Here is a 20,813-nt window from a genome sequence, read left to right as displayed (position 1 = left end):
TATATAATAGAGAATCAATCATAATAAGTTTTATAATTTCATTTCAGCAAAAATAATTTAATTTTAATAAAAATAATTTCACTTAAAAAAAATAACGTGAAGAGAGCATGAATGACCTAAATGAATTTCAAAAAAAATAAGTTAAGTTTTGTAATAATTTGTTTTCACTTTACCTTATAAAATTGTTTTTAATGAAGTGAACTTAAATTATTTTTACTAAATATTTTTTTAAGGTGAAGTGAGTTTTAGTTAGTATAATTCAATAATAATTAAAAAAATTATAATAGTGAATGAGAAAGATTAAATTTAATATGTAAAATAATTTCAATTCAACAAAAATCCTTAATTTCAATAAAGATGATATGAGTTTAACAAAAACAATTTAACTTCAATATAAATTAAGTTTTAAGAACAGAACCTTACTCCCCATGAGTTTTTCCATTGTATTCTATTTTGTGTGAAACAACTAACAACATGTTGAGCCCACAAGAAAATCCACATGTGAGTGAAAGTGTTGCCCTATATTGAAAGAGTATTGGGATGTGTACCCCACATTGAAGAAAAGAGAAAGTCGTATCCACTTTATAAGGCTAAGGGGCTATTATCCTCATTACCATATGGTTTTGAAGTGGAATCTCCTTGGTCGTGTAAAGTGGACACTCGTGATAGATGTGGCCCAGACCCGTTTATCACAACAATTAGTTATAGAAGCACACTTTTATGTTTGTAGTTGCATTTTTATATGTAATTTTTTCATGACTTTTTAATGTTTAAAAGATCCCCGAATGTAAGTAAATTATTTAAAAGTTTTCAAATTAAAAAAGATGATTTGTTTACAAATCTATAATCTCTTCCGATTTCAGGAGATTCCGAGATCGATTTTCATCCCTGACGCTTTCTAAACACCAAAAAAAAAAAAAAAAAAAAAAATCTAATACTACATATATAATCAATATAATTGCACGACTTTAAAACTAGCTTCAAATCAAAGAAGTTAAAACACTTATATCATCGTTATGGACATTATCTCACTCACCAATTTTCTATCCTATCACACCCGCTTATCCTTCTTATCCCTGTCCCTCATATCAAAAATTCCGAAACGGCAAGAACAGGCCCTTGCTTGATTGCTATTGCAGCAGCTCCAGAGCTCCTGCTTTGGAATCATGCAAAAGAGGGAGATAGAGGTGAATAATCAGCAAGATTAGATAGAAGAAGCATCCTATCTATCTGTTTGAAAATTGAGCTTTGATCCTAGGAGTCTGGAGTCTAGAATTAACAATATATACTTATATACCAATCTTATTCGGTTGTTTTAGCCACTTTTTAGGTGCTTCAACTAGACATGTATGTACCCCTTTTCGATCTCTGTGTTTCATTGGTAAGGAGAAGTGGCCATTACAGTGAGGTTAAGGTTAAAGGAAAGTCTCTCAAATGAACTCGTAGAGTACCGGTCCCTAGACTGTAAAGGATATGTGATCAGAGTGAGGTGGTGTTCCGAATTTATGGTGTGGTTCAGGCAGGGTTGTGATTGTATGGTGGTTAAACCGGTGGTGGTGGTGGTTGGAGTAAGATGGCAGAGGAAAACTTTCATCACTTGAAAGCGTAAAAATTTATGTAATATATACTCCATAGCATATTAGCATGCAACTATTGTACTGTAACATGTTTGTGTTAAGGATATGTTGCAATTAATATGTAACGGAGAAAATATAATTAAAAATCCCATAATTTAATAATGCAATAAACTTGTATACAAGTGTAACGAACAATGGTTATTGAGAGCCAAAACGAGCAGCATATTGGATTGTACATTTGAGACACTTGCAACCATCTCACATATCTCAAATTATTTGTAGGATGATGATGAGATTCATAGCCCTGTTGAAAAGGCTAAAATTTACACTTGTAGTAAATTGTCTCTCTTTGTTTTGGTAGTGCTACATTTGCTAGTACCACTAACTTGAAATAGGGAGTTACAGAGTTGGTATGTATTAGATTACATCGTACTGCTTAATGAAAAATAGTTGTAAGTAAATCATTTGAAGTTCATTTGTATAAAATTCCTTATGTATGATTGCCTTGTATGGTTGTACCTACCATTTTACAGAGAAATTCAGGGGAACATATTTGAAAATAATAAGCTTAGGCTAAGTAGCAGCCTTGTCTGAATATCCAATCCCTCGTCGATTAGTAGGAAAGAGCACGAACAAGAAGCTCGACAAAGCTCCGATTCCAAGGGGTAAATTCTGAAGTAATGAATTAACCCAATATTTTTCAGTAGGATTGCAAATAAAACACTTCAACACATGATAGTCACTGAAGGCAAACACCAAGAAAACAGCCAATGAAACAAATGCATGAACAAAGTCTATGAACCTAATCCTGTACTTGCTTAAGTCTTTTGCTTCTCTACCATTTCTCCTCTCTTCATCTTCCCATTTCATCCCATTGAAAATGTAGATACCCTTACGAGTAGCGATTCCATAGTACACCTTACTGTCAGGGCCAATGAAGCTGTCAGTGAAAGAGGACAGGAAGCAAATGAGCGCAAACACTGCGATCAAAGATACGGTGAGGTATTTGTTGACAGCATGGCATAAGCCATTGTGGGAGAAGGGAGATATCAGGGCTTGGAATGCAAGGACCGTGCCTGTGGGAAGAAGGTTAGCGAGGTTTGCAGCACCAGATAAGGTCTTGTGGACCGAGCTTGTACTCCGGGGTATGGGTGTAACGAGCAAGGGTCCATTAAGGGGTGGCTTATTTGTTGATTTTTGTGAGATAGGGGCATTTGCCATGGTGAATTATCAATTAATCACTTTGGGGGATCAGATTTAATTTGATTTGATTTGATCTGAACGGAACTGAACTGAACGTGGTTATATATAATTTGGTTAGTTAGATGGAAAAGGAGAGGTCAAATTTTGGTGGAGTTTTTGCCTTAGCTTTTTTTATATGGGTAACTAACTAACTTCATGCAAAGGCAGCAAAACATAATAATCATGTGAGATGTTTTAGGAGTTATAGCGTATTGGGCATCTTTGTGATGTGTATGCCAAACTGTGTAACCAAAATGACAACATATGATTTGTAGTACATGGTTTAAGATGATTGCAATATTCACAAGTAACAGTGCAGGTTCACGGTAACATTTTTGATAAAATACCTAACAGTAAAATGACCTCTTTTGTCTTTACCTCTACGTATTTGCACGAAAATTACGATAATGTCCATTTAGAATTTATCAGATATTATGCTCAGTTTGTTCAGCTAGAATGTTATACTTAAGAAGTTGTCATAGCAGTATGAAGCAATTACATAACAGATATAGACGGTTTGGTGTAGGAAAAATTTAAATTGATTGATTCAAGGTGAACTCTATGTAAACATAAATCAGATGAGGCTAAAGTTTTTGTTAATAAATTGAATAGATGATGATATATACCTGTTTCAGTGGATATATCTATCTGCTTGATGTTGCGGGATTCATGGATGCCTGAATCTCTTCCAATGTACGCTCCTTAGTCTCAGGTACAAGCATCGCAACAAAAACAACAGTTGCACCACAAATGATGCAGTATATGAAGAAAGTACCTGTCATGAAAATTTCCAAGTTATATGAATATCAGAATATCCATGAAACTGTCAGAGAACAAAAGGTTCTGTATATAGCAAGGAATTGTGTTCATTACCAGGGGAGCTCCAGCTCATCAAGAAGTTGAAGGTGAATGAAATCATCCACGAGCCAAGCCAATTTACTACTGTGACAAGACTACCAGCTAAACCCTTCACATTGATTGGAAAAATCTACGAAACAATATACAACTGTCATTACATAAAATGAAAGCTTTACTACTGTGACAACTTTTTGGCAAAGGCACGAAGAAATACAAAATTTTGTGAAGGAAGCATAAGATGCATAGAGTTTTAGATCCTACCTCGGACATTATTACCCATGGTACACCACCCATTCCCAATGAGAAGGATGCAGAGAACATCTAGATCAAAGCAAAAGTGAAAAATAATTAAGCAGAAGGAAGGGAAGCAAAAAGAAAAGAAAATAAGGTGGCTTGAGTTTACTCTAATGCAACTTACCAACACTCCAATAAGTGCCAAAAAGGGAGCTTCAGTATTCCACATGTGAAGATCCTGTAAATGAAGAACATACTTTTGATGAGTAATTCCACAGTTGTAGATGGTATTTTAGACCCATGGAAGAAGAGTGGGAGACGTTAGGGTGGCAATTTGGGGTGAACGAGAAGAGGACCTGGAGCAAAAATGACAATCCTGTCAAGAAGCAACCCAAGCAAGTCCCAGCTGCTGAAATCTGAATTCGCAAAAACATCTTCAGGTCTCTATTTACTAGCAATGCAGGGGCATGCAAAAAAATTCTTTCACCTTAAAATTACTCACCATTAGAAGAGGTCGTCGTCCAGATCTGTCCATTAAAACAGTGCCCACAACTGTCATAGGAATCTGTCATCGGCAGTTATACAGTCTTAGAGACAGCACAAGAAGATTTCTGAGAAACAACAATAAGGTGAAAGTAGTGAACCTGAATTGCAACCATTGCTAATGTCCCTACTCTTCCTGAGAAACCTGAGCAAACATGAAGTTAATGACAACAAAGGATTAACTGCAAAGTTTCTCAAACATTCTATTGTTAGAAGCAGTACCAAGAAGCAGCACTTAAATACCAGCAGATTCGAATATAGAATTTGCATAAAATACAACCCCATTAACACCTCCAAATTGTTGGAAGACCATCAGTCCAACTCCAACCTAAATCAGATTTAAAGCAATTTGTGAAAAAACCAGTTATGCTGAAAGACATAAAAGGGGCTGCAGCTCATAATTCGAGACACTCACTATCAGTGAGCACGTGTATTCTCTTTTGAATAGGTCTAGAAATTTTGCTTCAGATAAATGCTGAAGGGTTTCTGTATACTCCTGAAACATGTAAGAGGCTTAATTCATTCTCCATGCTATGCAAATTAAGGACTCACAAAAAAAAGAAAAATCAAGAAATTGGATAAATCACCTTAATCTCAGCAGCTTCTGCTGAAGTGTCCGCGTGTTGTCCTCTTAAGGACTTCAAAACATCTTCACACTCTTCCCACCTTGCATTCTTTGCCTGTACAAGATTTCCAGGTTCTCCCTGTGAATTTTTCCTAGCTGACTATTTGCAGTTTTTAGTTTTCTTTTTTAAAAGAATTTCAAAGAGGTGTTTAATTAAGTGATTCTCATGATAAATGTCATAAATCCTACTCCATAGTCCACACATAAAACTCCAAGCTGTAAATCAAATTATCCCAGCACATAAGTGATCTAAATTATTATTAATCTCTAATTACAAATTTAGATTGTGGCACGGAAAGATATTATTCAGGTATGTAAGACTATTGAACCGGCACAACTCTTAAATTAGTTCAGTCCAGCTTTGCAGGTCAAACACATTGGCGAAGCCAGTGAGGTGTAACGGATAAGGGAATCTCACAACCCCAAAGATCCCCCAAACCCTAGTAGTTTTTTTATCCCATAACTTGAAGTCACGAGGTTAAACCCTTACCACTAGGCCAAGCCTTGCTCGATACAAATCAATTAAGCTACTCTACTGTAACATACTGTATCTCACTTACAAGCCAACGTGGGGACTCCGGGATAAAGAATACACCTAGAAACTGTAGGATACTTGGAATTAGCCCTGAAAACAGTGAAAAGAAGTCAAGAAGTTGTAGTTCTGATACAACCTTCTACTCCAGCCAAAGGTTTAGAAAAAGAGTACCAATTAAGGCAAGGATGCGCCAATGAATGATAATTCCAAAAAGCCACATCGTTGACACACCACAGCAAATCATCAACTGCAATTGAGAGTATGTAAGTTATAAATGCTAAAAGCTAACCAGATCAGAGATTCAAGACAGAACCTGATGGGCTGCTGTAAATCCTCCTCTAAGGTTTTTAGGGGTTATTTCGGCAACATACACAGGGACCTGTGATATATGATTTTAGGAAAGGAATTACAATGTTTCGCAATCACATGCAAGTAAATTGAGCCATCTGCTGTATATGATGTTTGTACTTACTACATAAGAGAGGATCCCAATTCCAACACCAATTAATAGCCTTGCAGCATCAAGTAACCAGGCCACCTTCAGAAAAAAATGGGATTCATTAATCACTGACTACATAAGATTGGAAGAACATCTTTCCAAGGTAAAAAAACAAAAACAATGCAACTGCTCTAAAAGAAAGGTTAATGTACTAGGTTCGTTTGGCATATGCAATTATATAATCAGCTCCTATCTGATAGAGTATAAACCTGACTCTGATACCATGTTAGAGGACCAACTCAACCTAAAGTTTAAGCTGATGGTTGAGGCCCAAGAATATGTTTTACACTCTATCACTATCAGCAGATGTTTGCTTATATTGATGAGAATCTGAATATTAAGACACATATAAGGGTACCTGGACATTCCCAGTTGAAAGAGATAAGAAACCAAACCTTAGCAAATACAATTGTAAGGCTTCCTAAAAGGCAAAGAAGTTCCGAGAATGCCATAGCCTGTAAGAAAAGATTACTGAAATAAGAATAAAGGAAGATAAATATATCAGTAATATTTGCCAAGGATCGGGTAGGAAGAGTGAAACAACTTACACCCCGTCTCCCAAAACGATCTGCTATCTGTCCACTTACTACTGCACCCATCATTGCTCCAATTGTCAATATTGATCCAAAGACTGAATACTGTTTTGACAGGTGATAAAAGTGGTTGATTAAGAGAAAAAGGAAATATAACAGTTCACTGAGTATACGATTCCTGTCCACTTACTACTGCACCCATCATTGCTCCAATTCTGCTATACGAATCCTGCAGTGATTCGTATAGCAGAATGACTCCCTCCATTATGTATCCAAAACATACCTTGTTTATTGCAAACAATTAATCTCGAGTCATGAGAAGGTCATTTCTATTGAGCAATTAATACAAATTATCTTTCCAATACAGATTTTTAGTTTCTTTGACCTTTGTTACCTAAACTCGGGTATTTCCTCTGCATTGCTGCTCGACATTGGAACATCGTGAAGTGTCAAAATAGGCAATTTTATGAAAATACAGTCTTGGTTTTCATCCATACAGTCATGTTTGAGTGCTAGGATTTGACATGAGTACTTGAGAATATATGAAAGTTTAAGGAAATTACATTTAGCCACAATAGGGAAAAAAAAAATGTAAGTATATAAACAGATAAAAAGATGATGCACACCTGTGCCAAAGTTAAGTCTAGGTCAGAGATCATTCCAGATTCAGCAGGTGATGAAAATCCCACCTGCAATTTATCATTTCTCCTTCAATACAGTAGTTTAATAATTCTGTCTCAAATACACAAGATTGCAAAACCAACTCATTTTCCTTGCTATAATAATACAAAATAAAAAAAACAACTTCACACAGCAAAACCAAAGCTAGTACAACTGTACAAATCATAACACCCAAAATATAAGCATCTTAATAATAAGCAATATACAAGTATCTACTTACAGAAGCACCAAAGACAAAGGAACCAGAAATAGCAACCAAAGTACTGACTATTACAACTGCAGTTGCTTCTGCTGCTGCTGTCGGCTGCGGCGGGCTGTTTTCTCTGTTACTGGCCAGCAAAGGAGAGGATAACATTGATGTTTGCTGTTGATTTTCCATAGTTTGACTCTCCATTGCTCTTTTTTTTTTTTCCCCCCTGGGAGATGACAAAGTTAATCTACTACCAATCAGAGCACATTTATTTGTGAATTGTGAATCAAATTAATAGATTGTAATACAAAAAAAATTCCGATGCCGGGAATCGAACCCGGGTCTCCTGGGTGAAAGCCAGATATCCTAACCGCTGGACGACATCGGATTTGTTAATAATTGGGCCAACAGTAATCTTATCGTAATCATAAGAAAATAAGCTAAACTAATCTCATCTTATTAGATCTTGTTAAAACTTATTTTAGTTATAATTTGTACTAGGATTAACTCTTATTAGAACTTATTAAATCTAATCTGAATTTAACTGAATTTATCTGAACTTATTACACCTGAAATAAGTGAAAATAAAGTGAACAAAACAGACCCTAATACTCCGTACTAAATTAGAACTGATTTTCTTTTGTTTTGTAGCTAGGATGATGGTGGGGTTGGTTTTGTGAAGAAAACATCTTACATTCGCTTAGTTATGTGGAATAATCAACGGGTTTAATGGGTAATTTTATACTTAAATGTTTTTTTTTTTTTTTTTTTTTGTTTTTTTTTTTTTTGTGTGTGTGTGTGTGTGTGTTTAGAGAGCTACAAGAACGAGTGAAAAAGGACCTTGATGAACTAGCACTTATCACATGTTAAGCCAGCCTAACTTCGCAAGTTAACGCTTGAGAGTAAACGGGAGGTAAGAAATTCTCCCTATATTCAAGCAAATGGAGTTGGTGAGGATTGAACTTGCGACCTTTATTGTCAAAAGTTCAACTTACTTTGTAATTTGAGTCATTTCAAATTGTTAAACTAACTAATACTCAATTCTTTGTCTAGAATTTCTTTTGTTATCTTACCCTCATACAGTCACATCCCATACTATTGTTTATATCCACTTAAGGAGTACCTTATTACCTATCTTTCTTATTTTATTCATTTTTTCTTCTGCCCATCCACTTTTTTCATTCAATACATGATACAAGAAATTACTTATACTGATAAGTGAGTTTAACTTTTGAGAATAGACGTATTACTACACCAGTTCTTAATATATAAATCTACTACTTTGACTTTTTTGCTGTTTACATATATATGTTTAAATTGTAGTTGGACTAATCTTAATGTGATTTGATAGCAAGATTAACTTTATATTATTTTTAAATAATAACGATTAAATATATCAACAATCAATATTATGAAATGACATATTGACAAGCATATCAATTAAATTGATGCATTTTAAATGAATACATGGAGTATTTGCTATACCATTATTATTGCACTTCGCAAATCTTGTAGTTTATATAATTATATGTACTCCATTCTTTTTGGCTCTACTAACTTTCTTTTATTAAATTTTGGGTATATCTCATTTATTATCTAGATTCTCCCCACTTATCACACAATCACAACATTTATGTTCTTCAACATTATCCGAAAGTGCAAGGCTTTAATTGCTAGACAAGAATGGGAAGTCACAATCGAACACTGTTATAGGGAATCCAACAGGGTCGTCGACTGATTGGCAAACTACGGGGTTATCATAGAGCAATTATTGATCATCTTTGAAGCGGTCTCGGAGGATTTTCAAAATGTCCATTTTTATTGGAGGATCTAAGAGGCAGGGCGAGTCCGAGGAGGCTGGCTAGGATTGAGTAGTTGTAGTTGTTGCTTTTTATTCTTTTTTTTTTTTTTCACTTTGTAATTTATCTAGCTTTCTCTTTGTTTTGGGGCTTGTCCCTTGTTGCCACACACAGAAAATAAATAAATAAATAAAAAATAAAATAAAATAAAATAAAATAAAATAAAAATCACAACATTTATCAACATTTGTATCTCATTTTTATCTTACTATCCTCCCCACTTATCTCTTAATCACAACATTTATCAACACTCTCTCTTGCTCAATTTACCTTTTTTTTTTCCGCTCATCCACAATTAAAAACCTTTTTTACTTATTTACACCCACTCAAATTATCTTATGACTTACAGTATATTTTCACCAACAAAAAATAAAAAAATAAAAAAAGTCTTATAGCGTAAAAAGTACAAGATTACTCTTATTATATATAGTGTGCTATCAATTATATCCTTTAAAAAATTGATTTTTCGTTATTAATATGTACTTCCTCCGTTTTTTTAGTTGACACCGTTTGCCTTTTACATTATTCACAAACTACACTTTGACTAGTTTTTGTGGTTTATAGCTACAATAAAATATAGTCAAGTGGGATATTGATTGAATTGTCTCAATAATATATATTTTATTGATATCCACTTTTTATAATTTTTCAATGTTAAGAATTAGAGATATTAATCGTTAAAATAGTGCATTGACAAACATGATCATAGAAAGGTGTCTTCATTAGTCGTTAAGATTTTATTTTGCCTTCATTAATGATGATTGCCTTTTTTTTTTCTTCGTAAATGTTACTATAATTTCTATTTGGGTAATGCTTAAATCGGTGTAATAAATGTTTATTTATTGTTTTTTTTTCCATTCTTATCTTCTTCTTTTTATTTTCATTTTATTATAATTAAAACTATTTAGAATATTGTTTGGATATTTATACCTATAAAATATTTGTTTACATATTTCCCTCGTTAATATAAAAAACAAAAGAAAAAGCTCTCAAAATGTGGCTAATTATGGTACGAGCGTAGTTACATAAAAGATTAAAAGAGTGTGGATTTTAACCATCTTAATTATTCCTCTTGCTACTATCTCTACACCGAGATTCAGGAAAAAAAAGAATTAAAATAAAAAGGGGGTGATTATGCAACATTCGATCCACGATTGAAAAGAAGATGAATTGTCTCATAAATTACTCCGTACTTGCAATTAAAAAATTTCCGATGCCGGGAATCGAACCTGGGTCTCCTGGGTGAAAGCCAGATATCCTAACCGCTGGACGACATCGGAATTGTTAAACACTAAGAATACCACTTATTATATAATGTATACACTTCTGATTATCTCTAGCATAAGAGCTGATGTAGTGATGTTGAATTGTTGATGCAAGATGAGGGTATAATAATTGTAGTCCAGCACCAGTTTTAAAGTAACATCACAGAGAAAACGTTAATGCTCATAAGCATGAAAGATGTGTCATTCAGCCATCGTGCATTCGTGTAAACTCAATTAGCCCAACTATGACAGCTAATATGGTGATGAAGGCCAAATAGGGACTGTTTCGTGTTCCTGCTCAACAGATATTATGCTGTTTAAGGAATGACAGACAAATTCTTGAGATCTACATTTGAATGGAATGAAGAAAGTTCGCTTTGTATACATCAATATCAACATACAGCATAGAGGATTGATATTGCAGATGAATTATGAAATTCAAGCTGCAGTAGACACCACTTGCAGAGTGCTACTAAGCCAAATAATGGCATGTTAACCATCAAAAGTGACAGTCTTCGAAATTTATCCATCAATAGAATACAAATAGCATGTACATGTAGGATGTATAAAAGAGTTTTGGCATAGAACCTGCATAAGAGCCATAGATATAATCCCTATGCTACCCAAAAATCCTGTATCAATCGTGACTGACTGCAAGATTCTGAGTAATCAACTTACCAGCAGATTTAAAGATATTAGTGCAGATGAATTTGGAGCCTTTAAATTTAGTCATAGTACATTAACTCTCAAAATTTCTTATTCTATCTCCTTAATTACCATGTTTTGACAATTAATTATTCAAGCACACAAGTATAATAGTCACCGGATTCAGAAAAACGTATCATCATAGGTTTCCTTTATTTTTTTTTTTCCCATATTTTGCACCACTGCATTCTGTTTTATATAAGATCAGTGCCGAAACGGTGTGGCATAGCCATCACGTTTACTTCCTCTTACAACCCCACCACCCCGTAAAATTAATTACTCGTCCATTATACACTCAAGAGCACGATGCACATCATTACCAATCTAATAACTCGTAAACAAAACACATCAATCAAAACAAGGACAACAAGAACAATTCCGGCGAGGAAGTAAATAAACCTGATCATATATATCAATTTATATATAAACATGTTCAAAATTGTTGCATTAATAAACAAAAAAAATCTCCAGAAGTACAAATCTTCTTCCTACCAAAAAATTCCCAAAAAAAAACCCTAGAACTGCAATTTATCGGTGCCGGAAACAGAAACACCAGTCTTTTTAACAGAATCAAAAAGAGGAATAACAAGCTTGCGATGATGATGAGGACGAGAAAGCTCTTCATGAATATCAATTTCAACAAAAGAAACCCCAATTTCCTTCAATCGAAACCCTAATTTCTCACCAACACGAGATGCGATTCGAGCGTCCCAGTAATTCTGCGATCGAGGAAATCGATTGAGATTGGTGCGATAATGGGAGACGAATTCTTGCTCGGAGGAAGAAGCCATGGCAATGATGGAATCCGTCGCCGGATTAGTCACCTGAGCTGAGATTTTCCGGCAACTCACGAGTAATCGGAGGAGATGTTGCGGGGTTCTTGCGGTAGACATTGGAAATTTTTTGTGGGAGATTCGGGATACAAACTACAAAGGGAAGAGAAAGATTGGAATTAGGTAAAACCGTAAAAGTGGTGAGTTGAAGACGGGAATCGAACTTGGGTGACTCGATGAAAATAATGTTGCCACGATTTGCGCATAGCTGTATTTTAGATTTTTAGTAGCTTGGGAAAATTCAAGTTTATCTGGAGCCCTTTCCCTAATTAATGCTACCAAAAGATCTAATTCCACAAATACTGTCACTTTTTTTTTATAAATTCCCACTTTACCGTTCACGTTACTGGTTCAACCTATTTTTTATTTTTTTTACGATTTTTATAAAAACCTCTATTTGAAATGGCGGTTTACTAAGATAACTGCTACTTGAAGTAGCGGCTTTGTCTCAGTCAACCGCTACTTAAAGTGGCGGTTTTAGGTATTTACAAAATATTAAAAAAAAAACTTTCATACTCTTTTATTCTCTCACCTCACTGAACTTCCAGAAACCCCCCCCCCCCCCCAAAAAAAAAAAAATCTTCTTGTTCTCAATTCTCATATTGCTCAAACACACATGAAGAAGAAACGTTCTAGTCCCCCACCCATCTGATTCCGCCGCCGCTCGGAGCCACGCTTGACGCCAGAGAGCTGCTACCGTCGCCAACGTCATCAATACTTCACTGTTTATGTAGTTAATTAGTGATGGAGGGTTACTATTTTGTACCTAATTTCAATTCAATTGAATTGTTAATTTAAGCCCTAATTTCATTATTATTTTTTCAATTCACTTGTTAATTATCAACTTCTGTAATTATGTAATCTAGATCTAACAAATTAAGTTTTTTTTTTTTTTTTTTTTTTTTTTTTTTTTTTTTTTTGTTTGTTTTGTTTGGTTTGATTGGAGTATTATCAATCTTAAATGGCCCTTTGTTTCCTTCTACTCTGTGAGTATTACGAGTATCAATATTGAAGTAGTATAGTTATGTGAAATTTGTTTTTGTATTTTTGATTATTTGTTTGCTGAAACTCTGAAAGAATCATATTGCTAGCTCTATTTTTTTTTTTTTTTTAAGCTACAGCAGAGACCGCTACTTCAAGTAACGGTTTCTCACTGAACCAATAAAAAAAAATCAATTTTTTTTTCCATTTGCTTACGTGGACAGTATATAGAGCATTTATGAAAAAATGGTTGTAATTTGGGAATTGAGGCTTTTGGCAACATTATTTAGGGAAAAGGCTCGTTTATCTGCCAGTTAATTAAAAAAAATATGTTTATCATATGGTCACTCGAAAATAATAGTTGAGGTGTTGAAAATTATAAATATTGTTTGAGATAATTTTTATAAATAGTGTTTGAATAATTATACACTTAAAATATTTATTTACTACCCGTCAAAAAAAAAAAAAAAAATTTATAGTGTACAACATTTATACTACTAAATATATTTCACTAACAACTAAATTTGTGATATAAGAACAAAACGAAAGATTATAAATTCTATGGTGACTTATGTAGACATATAATTTAATCATGGTGATCCTTTATCATTTATAATAGTGTGTCAATTATTCTCAAATGGGTAAAAAGATAAAGGATGTTAATTGGTTCGCAACCAAGGAGGGTAAAGTGTCTGGACAAAATTAAATCTGTTTTTGCATGCTCACTTGCTCATAAACTTAGTTTCTATTCTTTGATCATAAATCCCATTGAGTTGTAATTCTAGCTAAGGCGCGTCCATTGTAGCAGACAATTCTAGTAGTCATCGATTTATACCATTTGTTTCAGAATAATTGATACAATTTAACTTGACACACTTGTTAATGCAAACAAGTTATACCTGTTGTAAAATAAGATGTATTTTTAAGGCTATCGAGAAGAAATAATCAATAAGATCGAAAAGTTGATCTTATAATCAATGGAACAAATACGGTGTGTCATGATACAAATCACTGACTTGAAAATGAAATTCCGGCGCAATCGTGGTGCTCAATTGTATTCGCCGGCACGTTCCCTAAGGTTAACACACCACTTTCATACAAAGACATTTTTGGATGAGAGGCTGGAGTCATATAAACTTATGCCCAAATAGAGGAATGTGTTTAGCTTTAAGTGTTTGATAATTGTGTGTGTGTGTTTTTTTATTTATTTTTTATTTTATTATTATTATTATTATTTTCAATCATGAAAATATATAATGAAAGATGAAGAACAAGAGGATTAATCTAGACATCAAAGGATGATTAAATCACAATAAACATCCAATTCAATGAGGGGTTACAAGAGAATCCAAGAGATGAAGGAAAAATGCCAAAAGTTAAATGTATGTAGACATGAAAAGTCTACTCCATGACCCACTTGTGGCCAATCGTACCTACTTGTGGAGTAGGCTGATTTTCCTTATAAAGTAGACATAAAAAATCTACTTCATAACCCGCTTGTGGGCAAACATTATAGGCTACAACCTTCTTGTGGAGTCAACTAATCAACCTCCAAAAAACATGGTTTTTACTCTCTTTAATCCAACAACCCCGCACTAAAGGAAGGAAAAACAAAGCCAAAAGAATAAGAAGCAACAAATGGGCATAAGAGGAGATGTAGTACATAACACTTAGGTATTACATTAGTAACTTGAAATCTTGCTTAGTGAAATGAGGCAATGAGCTACAAGCATAAGGGTGGATAAACCTTGAAACCCTTACACCCTTGATCAAAGAGTGGACTAACTTTGAAACTCCAAGATTTAGCACAATACCCCACAACACATACATCACTCCAAAATTTTATATGAACTCCGCTAAAAGATGCACTTATCTTATAGCCAAGCACATTCACCTTAGTTCTAGTGACAGCTTTACGAAATCCGCCCAAGTTTTACATAGAAGATGGCTAGTCTTTACAACCACATACATGAATCACAAGCACTTCTCAATAATACTTAGTCAACGGGGTTAAGGTGTTCATAAGAACTCAACAAATGCTACATTGTAGCCATTAACCCCCACAAGACCATGGATTCATTAAGAGCTTAATGCTCAACCCCACAACAATCATAAACAACGGTGATTTCAAAGTTTTAGTGCGTCCACTCAAAAATTTGGAATCATTAAGAGTCTAAGGACTCAACCTCAAACGGTGGATCAATCAAGTGCGTCTCAAATAGCACCAATCTAAATGGTTTGTTAATCCATTAAGAGTTCAACCTCAATCAAGCATTACAACACATGTCATAGGGATAGGAAAGTAATGCTTTTAATTTTTTTACATGGGCTTAAGGCCTATCCCCCTCAACATTTCCACAAGTTAACAAGGATTGTTACAGTACATGTTCAAAATTTCCTTACCATAGTGCTAAATTATTTTTGCTAGAATACTTTTCCAATAAGGAAAACTAGCATGTTACCAACATCAACTTAATTTGCATAAATGGTTAGAAAACCTGTCATATTCACCATTAGATAAATAAAGTAATAAGACAACCCAAAACTTGAAATTTTAAAACTTAATCCAGTCCAATCCTTGAAAATAACATAGCCGCATTAGTGAACTTTCTTCATCAACCATCAATCACCAACACTTGCCTTCTGGAAATTTTTGAACAACTTTTCTTGAAAGCTACTGTATTATTTCACAACCTTCGTACCTAAAAAGATACTTAGTAAAAGATGAAACAAGTTTAAATAACGTTAATCATTCACTATTAAATTTGTAAAATATTACACTTCAACTATTTCACAAATATATGCTATATTAAGATAAAATGTAATGCATGTCACTATCACATTGCTAAAAGTATTAGCATACTCCACTCAAGACATACTTTAAGACCTTCTTAAAGTACACATAATTTATGATAAAATATATTCCACTCAAATGATGACATGAACAACAAATATCATATCATCGCAAAAATCTTTTCAATCACGAAACATGTATGACACTTTGGAAAAAACCAAAAACTCATAATAATTATCATTATTCTTACAACATATGTCATATCCAATATTGTGAAAAACAAATTGGAAAGATAAGAAGTTCAAGAAAAATATTAATTACAATTACATATGTGATTCTCAACATCACCACACTCACATTGTAGAAATAACACAAAAATATATTACCTTGAAGCAAGGAGTAAGAAGCAAACTTAATCACAAGTATTAGACTCTCATAAGGTACTAACCAAACTCTTGTACCACTTCTTAGGTAATAATCTCAAGTCAACTTACACTTGAACTTTCAACTCACATTTCTTATCTTTAACATGGAACTCTTAAATCTACTCACTTTATTCACCACTTAAAAGGCTTAACATATATACTTCAACCACTAGAGGAAAACTTATCATCAAGGATCAAGATCCAAAATAATTAAGTCATCTAAGTGAGACATCCAAAATAAATATATAGATGGGAATATAGCAATGAGAATTCCAATATGCGTAGTCAATCACTTGTCACTTAGACATGACATAATGTATAAAGTTGCTAAAAACAAATTATTATAGGAAAGGAGATCAAATATTGTGGTACATGGAGGTAATCCAATAATCACATACAATAATCCAATATTGTGACGCATGGAGATAATTCAACATTTACATACAAAGTCATGGAGCATACAATTAATTTCTTAAAAAGTAAAACAAGACATCAACAAACCAAGACTTTGAGTCCAACACTAATTCTCATATTACACTTTTCTCCCACATTGGACGATAAAAATCTTCAATTAAGGCCCTATTCTTTTGAGCTTCTGGGCAGAGCAGATTGAAGCAGAGCAGAGCCGAACAGAGCAGAGCAGAGCAGATTTCCTTATATTATTATTATTATTACTATTATTATTATTACTACTACTACTACTACTACTACTACTACTACTACAATTTAACTATTATTAATATTATCGCATTATTATTTAATTATTAAATATAAATTATTATTATAATAATTATTAAATATTATTTAATTATTATTTTTATTAAAAATTAATAATTGGTATTATATTTAAATATTAGTTATTATCTTTAAATATTAATTTATATTATAAAAAATCAATTATTATTATTAATAATATTATTAATAATATTATTAATAATAAGTATTATTATTACTATTATTGTCATTTTTTTTGAGAAAATATTACTATCATTATTATTATTATTAATAATAAATATTAATTATTATTATAATTATTAATTATTAATTATTATTATTATTATTATTATTCAATATTAATTATTATTTTAATTATTAAATATTTATTATTTATTATTTATTATTAAATATTAATTTTTTATAAATATTATTATTATTAAATATTATTTATTTATTAATTATTATTATTAAATATTAATTATTTATTATTTTTATTATTAAATATTAATTATTTATATTATTATTATTATTAAATATTAATTATTTATTATTGTTGTTATTAAATATTAATTTTTAATATTATTATTATTATTAAATATTAATTATTTATTATTATTATTATAATAATAATAATAATTCAATATTAATTATTATTATTATTAAATATTATTTATTATTATTATTATTATTAAATTTTAATTATTATTATAATAATTCAATATTAAGTATTATTGTTAAGCAGAGCAGAGCAGTGCAGGACAGAGCAGAGCATAGCAGATTTCAGCAAAGTAGAGCAGAGCAGAGCAGCTCTAAAGAATGGGGCCTAAGTATTGAAATTAGACATGGTAAATTATACTCCTTTCACATGGGGTATATAAGAACTAAATTCCGACTACAAAATTCTATACACTCATAGAATCATAACCCCCACATGCCAAAGTTAAGTCTAAAAACAAAACATTGTTGATTATGGAGAAAAGAATATGTGGACATATCTCCATGGTGCTTCTAATAATTTACCTTAGTGATCAATAATGAACAACCGAATGACCACTACTTGTAGTGATTGTGAATCCACTAAGTATTTTGAGCTCTTAAAAGCACACTTAGATCCATGTATGTTTTTTACTTGAATCATATTGACATCATGTGGAGATTTACTAGCTTAGACATGGCATTAAAAGAAATAAAATTCTTAAGAATTACTTTCCACACATAAGGAAATCGATATTGATACTTTAAACAAATGCCAATAATAAACCAAATCGAACCAAGTAAGAATAAAAATGTGTTGGGTTGTTCTCCCCAAATCACAATTAGTTAGTTAAGTAATATTATTACTAATGTTGTTAGTAATATTTGTAGTTGTAAGAAAGAAAAGAAAATGAAAATAAAAGGAGTGAATGCAAATGCATTTGACGGTTTGGACTTGAAGTCCAATTGTTGGTTGTGGCAGAAGGTTTTTTAAGAAACCTTGACTTTGTGTACTTGCATTTATTTGACAAGCAGGTAGAAGCTTAAGTCTTGAAGAGGAAGCTTGCTTCTGTACGTGAGAAGTTTGGTAAGTTGTGTTGAAGAAGCCAAGGAGAATGAATATTATAAATAGAAGTGTCCTAAACAAGTAAGATGTGGGTGTGTGTGTGGGAAGATACACCACCAAAGAGGAGGCTAGCAAGATGTAGCTAGCAAGTGAGCGCAGAAGTGAGGGAGGACAAACGAGAGGCAAACACAATATTAGTGTGAGGGGTATTTTAAGATTAGTATAAGTACCAATGTTAAGGGTACTTAGTATAAACTATCCTATAAATTGATAACACGTTTATGTACTCATTTTTTTTTGTGTTATATTCATGTGTTTTCATCATATTTTCTCTATGTATTTAATCTTTTAGAGCTTTTATCCTTTATATTCCATTGTTGCTTTTCCCGGGTGTGTTTTACTTTGTTTTTGTAGGATTTAGTGCACGATTCTAGGATTATTGAAGATGCAATTAGAGTTGATTGGATGTTGATCAAGTTGGGTAATCTACAAGTGTCTACATGGGAGAAAAGCTTCACCAAACGTTGACTATGAAGACCTACACAACCTGCTAGTGGAGATCACTAAATATACCGCAACTAGGTTGTGGGCACTTGATTTGCAAGCTATTTAATGGTATATGGCAGATTAGTCCGCAACCAAGGTGTGGCATATTATCGCATGACGCAACGTGATTGTGGCCTAATCTTTGCTGTAGCGAATTTGTACGTTTACTAGTGATTTAGGAGTCTAAATCCTAGTCAAACTCTTATCATAATCCTAGCATATTAATAGTTTGGGATAGACTTTAATAAGTGGTTAGAAAATATTATTTTTTTCATTCTCTTTGGCTGCTCCTAAACGTGAGTTTGGTTTTTCATTGTTCTCAACATTCATGATTGTGATTTCATCAATTTAATTCAAGTATTGATTTCTCTTTCTTGTTTTCTTTAATTATTATAGTTATTATATTTTCTTTTATTATTTGTCTTGTTATTTCTATTATAATGTGTGAGTAGTTTCATAATCTAGGGTTAGGTTGAACCCTAATATGGATTAATGTGTTATTTAATTCCCAATTCCCAATTTAATTAATTTATAATTCCTCTTTATTAGGCTTGGGTTTATTATCAATGATTAACTAGAAATAGTATTATTGAATGTGATTAGGTTTACAACGAAAGTTGATTCTTAATTGATATTAGAACCCTAATTAAAAGTTGGAGCTTTTATGCATGAAAATAGCTAATTGTTCTTGTTAGGACTTATAGGATGCCGTTCTCAATGTCTTTAATATGTATGATTCCATGAAAATAGGTATGATTGCATGTTAGGGAAGCTATTAGTTGATCGAAAGAAACTCTTAGTATTGTTTTAGGGAGCATCTGTCCTGTGGAATATTTATTGATTTAATTGAGGGAAAGGGATTGTTCTATTGCATTGATTCATATTAGTGGGGATACTTAATCTTAAATGTTTTTAGTTATTGATTAATTTCATATTGTTATTATTTATTGCTTATTGGTTAATATTGTTCTAGTTTTGATCTATCGATATTGATTGGTTACTCGCTTAGTATTTATTTGAGTCTATTTAATTAGTTGAACCATAGTCTCTTGGGATCCGACCCTTACTTGCCCGTCTACATAGTAGTGGTCTTGTTAGGTTATTTTTGTTAGGTACGCGACATGCCTATCATAAATACATTGTATCTAATATTGTTGTAATTCTAGTAGTGGTCATTGTACTCCCTTAATTATTGTTAGTGAAGTTGTTTCGTCCGTGGAGATCCAGACCGTGGTTTTTCCCCTTATTGTTGAGGATCGAGGGGTTTTCCACGTAAAATTTTGTGTGTCGTTTTCTTGTTGTTCCGTATTTTATTATTCTTCTGATATTGTGTTTATCTGTTGCTCCGTCCCCAACAAAATAGGCAAAACATGCAATAAGAATTAATAACTCTTGAAAATTTTATCTCAAGGTAAACAAATAAAGGAGTAAAATAATCTAACCATTAAATTAAAAATAATTCAATCATTATCATACTTCAAAAATTCATCACAAGGTTAACACAACTTAGTTAACACACTAAAATACAAAAATAGTCACCAAAAGAATTTCAAGAGTAAAATTAATAGAAGTAGTCATGTATTCCCCAACAAGAACTATATATTATGATACAACTAGGAATCACAATAAAA

The 20,813-nt window shown here is 32.6% G+C and overlaps 1 protein-coding gene, 2 non-coding genes and 1 pseudogene across 6 annotated transcripts; all 4 read right to left on the bottom strand.

Moving 5' to 3' along the window:
- Window positions 1-809: 809 nt before the first annotated feature.
- Window positions 810-7,787, bottom strand: LOC145574531 (sugar transporter ERD6-like 5). 4 transcript variants are annotated; one of them, XM_081632351.1, is made up of 19 exons: window positions 7,548-7,787; window positions 7,273-7,335; window positions 6,662-6,751; window positions 6,509-6,568; window positions 6,087-6,152; window positions 5,928-5,993; window positions 5,786-5,861; window positions 5,640-5,704; window positions 5,042-5,134; window positions 4,870-4,950; window positions 4,698-4,782; window positions 4,556-4,599; window positions 4,414-4,476; window positions 4,268-4,327; window positions 4,096-4,149; window positions 3,939-3,998; window positions 3,693-3,807; window positions 3,446-3,594; window positions 810-1,153 (listed from the first exon to the last, which is right to left on the bottom strand). In XM_081632351.1, the coding sequence occupies exons 1-18, from the start codon at window positions 7,719-7,721 to the stop codon at window positions 3,464-3,466; spliced, it is 1,446 nt and encodes a 481-aa protein (XP_081488477.1). In that variant the 5' UTR covers window positions 7,722-7,787; the 3' UTR covers window positions 810-1,153; window positions 3,446-3,463. The 4 variants fall into 4 exon arrangements, with proteins under 4 accessions (XP_081488477.1, XP_081488476.1, XP_081488475.1 ...); XM_081632350.1 differs by lacking the exon at window positions 810-1,153 and adding an exon at window positions 1,841-2,517; XM_081632349.1 differs by lacking the exon at window positions 810-1,153 and adding an exon at window positions 1,841-2,499 and having other exon boundaries at window positions 7,548-7,786.
- Window positions 2,151-2,798, bottom strand: LOC145575173 (protein DMP10 pseudogene; annotated as a pseudogene).
- A 46-nt stretch (window positions 7,788-7,833) lies between the features above and the next one.
- Window positions 7,834-7,905, bottom strand: TRNAE-UUC (transfer RNA glutamic acid (anticodon UUC)). The gene has a single exon. It is a non-coding gene; the product is annotated as a tRNA-Glu (tRNA).
- A 2,679-nt stretch (window positions 7,906-10,584) lies between these two features.
- Window positions 10,585-10,656, bottom strand: TRNAE-UUC (transfer RNA glutamic acid (anticodon UUC)). Its single transcript has one exon. It is a non-coding gene; the product is annotated as a tRNA-Glu (tRNA).
- Window positions 10,657-20,813: the final 10,157 nt, after the last annotated feature.

The sequence above is a fragment of the Chenopodium album genome, chromosome 13, assembly GCF_948465745.1.
Source record: "Chenopodium album chromosome 13, dcCheAlbu1.1, whole genome shotgun sequence".
Taxonomy (NCBI): Eukaryota; Viridiplantae; Streptophyta; class Magnoliopsida; order Caryophyllales; family Amaranthaceae; genus Chenopodium; species Chenopodium album.
The sequence above is the reverse complement of the archived record's forward strand: the minus strand, read 5'-3'. Positions and strand labels throughout refer to the sequence as shown.

Bases quoted from the DNA above. Each gene is read 5' to 3' on its own strand.
- LOC145574531 (XM_081632351.1), bottom strand. From the start codon at position 7,721: ATGGAGAGTCAAACTATGGAAAATCAACAGCAAACATCAATGTTATCC. The intron at 4,150-4,267 runs GTCCTCTTCTCG...CTTCATTTACAG, and splicing joins GATTGTCATTTTTGCTCCAG to GATCTTCACATGTGGAATAC. The intron at 3,999-4,095 runs GTAAGTTGCATT...GCTTTGATCTAG, and splicing joins TGGCACTTATTGGAGTGTTG to ATGTTCTCTGCATCCTTCTC.